Source organism: Centruroides sculpturatus, unplaced genomic scaffold (assembly GCF_000671375.1).
Source record: "Centruroides sculpturatus isolate CEXI.00-Female unplaced genomic scaffold, Cexi_2.0 scaffold991, whole genome shotgun sequence".
Taxonomy (NCBI): domain Eukaryota; kingdom Metazoa; phylum Arthropoda; class Arachnida; order Scorpiones; family Buthidae; genus Centruroides; species Centruroides sculpturatus.
In genome coordinates this window covers 109,897-113,794 of record NW_019385208.1, presented here as the reverse complement: position 1 = coordinate 113,794, position 3,898 = coordinate 109,897, and the positions used below count along the sequence as shown (strand labels likewise).

General features: G+C 40.3%; 1 protein-coding gene across 1 annotated transcript in view; it reads right to left on the bottom strand.

The window, feature by feature from the left end:
• LOC111636129 (CUB and sushi domain-containing protein 3-like) overlaps window positions 1-3,159 on the bottom strand; it is a 29,464-nt gene extending 26,305 nt beyond the window's left edge. The window contains exon 1 of the mRNA XM_023381307.1: window positions 2,949-3,159. Coding sequence (XP_023237075.1) covers window positions 2,949-3,015 — 67 coding nt within the window. The 5' untranslated portion in view covers window positions 3,016-3,159. The remainder of the gene's footprint in view (window positions 1-2,948) is intronic.
• Window positions 3,160-3,898: the final 739 nt, after the last annotated feature.

Sequence of the window (3,898 nt, the reverse complement as noted above, 5' to 3'; positions counted from 1 at the left end):
ACTTACAAGGGAACTGTCGGAGTGTCTTCTAATAAATTTTAATAAAATTTAGTTAATAACTACGTTAAAAGTATACAAACTCTATTTTAAATTTGTAGCATTCACTAAAAGTGTTGATCAGAGTTATTAGCAATCAAACGTTGCACTAATTTATAATAGTTTAGCACAATTATGCAATTTTTTACAAGTGAAAAGGTCGCGGAGGAAGACGGTGATATTACATTTAGAATAAATTCTGGAATTTTCAAAAATGGTTGAAGAATTAATAAAATTTTGTATACTTTTAACATAATTATTAACTAAATTTTATTAAAATTTATTAGAAGACACTCCGACAGTTCCCTTGTTAGATTAATTAGACACGATTAGGTTATATAAAAAACTAATTTTAATAATTGTCTGGGATAAAACGGGACGATTTATAACCCTCTTCGCCGGTGGAACGACGGAGATTCTATCGTCTAACCCAGGTGTCGCCAAAGTGGTCTATATCGACCCCCGGGGATCGATATAACATTATTGGGGGGTCGATGAAAAGACTAAAACTTACAAATTTTGAACCGAATATTGCTAATCTTGTTAAGGATTATCGAGCTTATCCGTCTTATTGATTGTCAGTTACAAAAATTATTATTAACATATATACAGTACAATAAATGTAAAACATGTAAAATTAAAACATATATATTGAAATAGTAAGCGCTTTTTTTTTGCTTGTAACAAACTTTTTGGTGGGGGTCGATGCGAGGTTTCGAAAAGTTGTAGGGGGTCGACGATCAAAACCGTTTGGCCATCCCTGGTCTAACCGGACCGATTAAACGCATTTAACTACGTCGCGAGTAGGCGCCATCGAACTTAAGCGGGTCCGAATCCGTCGGACGAGGGACGTTTAACTCGTAAACTAATCGAGGGTGGCGAATTCACGCAATTATCGCATTCGATCCGATTTTCGATCTTATTTCCGGATCCGAATTATAATATTTTAATAAATGACGTAATTTTTCCGCCTTTTTTCTTTAAGAATTTAGCAATCGACGTTACGAAAGTGGATATTTTTATCGCGGCCGCGCCGGTGTTTTTAGCGCGACGTTCAAGTTCGACGCGATATAAAAACTCGTTTAATTAGCGCGGACGGAAGAGTAAAAAGCTAAGAAACGTAACGAAAATTCTAATTATTCCAACTGGTTATTAATTCGAGCGACGGATTAGAATTAGATCGTATTTGGCAACGGGAGGCAAAAAGAGCGGATAACCGGACAGAAATTGGGTGTAGAATATGGCGCGCGCCGCTCCCAAACCGCGGCACGAGACGTTCGCTTCGTATAAATCCGACGTAGGCAAACAAAACCCGACCGGACGAAATTGGTTGGGCCGAGAATCGGAACTATTTAAAAATTCGGATTGATTACGCCGTTTAAACAGACTTTCGTCGCAATTTCACTTATAACTTTCCAACGTTTTTCTCCGCTAACAATTTCGAAAGCGAACGCCTTAATTTTGCCAACGTAGGGCCGATATTTTAAATATTGTCGGGTAAACCGCGTTAATTTTTTAAATTTAAGTCTGTTAAAATTATTTTTATACGAATTTTCGTAAAGGCGCAAGGTAAAACAGAAGAGAGCGATAGGACCGGCGTTAACTGGGAACCCAATCTCAATCCGATGAGAAATCGAATTTTGGCAAGATTATATTTGAATTTGGTTACGGGGAGAGTTACCCACTAGAATCGTAGTCCGGGGACGATGTGGCTAATCGGAGACGGAAATTTCCAAGAACACCGAGTTTTATTTAAGAATATTAAAGAGAAAAAAGCGCCTTTACGCGTTAACCTATTTGAAAATTAGATCGCGGATAATAAAACGAATGACACAAAAATGACGGCGTTAACGAGCCGTCGCGCGTTTACGTTTCTGTTCTCGTCGTCTTTACAGCCTAATTTCCAGTTTTTAAAATATAGCCGCGAAAAATGATTAACGAATGCGGAAAATTTTGATATAAAAGATCATTTGGCTGGCTTTGAAAACATATTCGGCATTTTATAGCCCGGGGAGAGGGTAGGAAGCGATAAATAATTGCGAAATTCGTAGACCCCCTTCGGAAATAACCTCAAACTGTCGTTTTTCCTTCGGTTTTTTGTCCTTTTCAAGGTCCAAAACGATTTTAATTTTAGAATTACCGTTTATTGCAAATATCGTTTAAACTAGACGAGCCGGTTAACGACTTTTTTCCGTACGTGTTAAAAAATAATTGCTAAATTCTCCAGTCGCTTCGTAACGCGTTGCGAACGGGATACGCGATATGGGCCTAAGCGCGGTAAAGCGGCTCTTATCGGAATTTTTTTCTTAGTAATTGGTAAGAGGTCGACGAGTCTCCCACCACTCGGATTGCCAATTAAATGACGAAAAGGTACCGTACAATCGGACCCGAGACAAAGCCTACGATCGACCAAAACTAAACAATGAAATCCCTTTTAAATGCTAAACGAGTATCAAAAAATAAAGAAAACTCTCGGCAAAAACTAGTTTCACCCGACCTTATTTAAACAAACGAGAGCTACTTTACTTTCTTCTTATCGATATCAAAGAGATAAAATAGAGCGCTTCATTGTCTTCCACGCAAAAATAATCCAATCTTCGTCGGAGGAAAGAAGGAAAAGCTCGAACCCGATCCATTTTTTATTCGCCGGATATCCTCTTCTCCTCCATCTGTCTCTTAACTCCCGAAAAAAATGCACTTTCGCACGGGAAACCCGCAATTATTCGGAAAAATTCGTCGTCCGGGAACGTAAGGCGCGCGTCAAATTAATTTCCGCAGCTTTCGCCCGGTTCGTCCTTCCACGCGCGTAACAATTAAAAAATAACCCAGACGTTTCGTTAAAATCTGGCGACTTTTACCGCGCCGTCCGTCCTTTCGTCCAACGAGAAAATAACAGAAATAAAAGTACTCACCGTTAACTTTGGGAGCGAGAAGGACCAGAAGGAAAACTTGCGAAAGTTTGGCTAAAATTTTGTCCATAGTCGAGTGGCCTTTCGGGTGTATCGACGGTAATAATCATAATAAGGAGAGAAGAAACTGGCGGAGAGGCGGGCGAAAAGAAAACGTGGCGTTTTCACGCACCGCGGATCGTATTCTTCGAGTTAGGACGACAATCCCGAGCGAATTTCGAGGCAAAGGTAGGAGCGAGCGCTCTCCTTGAAATCTGGTTCGCAGATAAAAACCAACGTGCAAGGCCGTACTTACTCCCCATACAAATGAGGGTGGAGTAGAGGCTCCGTCGGCCCGACAGCCGGTCGCGTAACACTTCCCCAGTTTCGCACCATCTCGAATGGCGGAGAGAAGCTCGAGAGCTGGGAAAAGTTTACCCGACATTTTCGATTACTCCCTTTAATCGGATTAATTGCCCGATGGCTACGGGAAATATCCGTTTAAAGGGCGCGCTAATAAACCAGGTAACGGAAATTTCATTCCCCATACAAATAAATTGGGAAACATTTTTAGAGGAAGAATATTGCTTTTAATCGCGACTGGTAAAATTTCGTTTGGACGGAAGCGAAAACGAAGATAATTTCACGCTTAACGGAATAATCAGATTAAAATTTAAGAAAGCTGCTTATTATTCTTTCGGGTGAACGATTTCTACTTTCGGGAGATTCCGTCAATTTTCTTCAAGCGGGGTAAAGTACTCGACTATTAAAACTCGCAAACTTTACGGGGGGGAGAGAGAATTTGATTTAGAATTTAACAACGTTACGACCCGTCGACTCGTTGCTCTCGTAATCTTACGCGGAGTACAGAACTTTCCAACCCATCGTCGAATTCCTTCGTTCGAAAACTTAGAAATTTCAAAAAATTCTCGAATGCCGAAATGGCGGACGATTCCTTCGGTTCCGAAAAATTG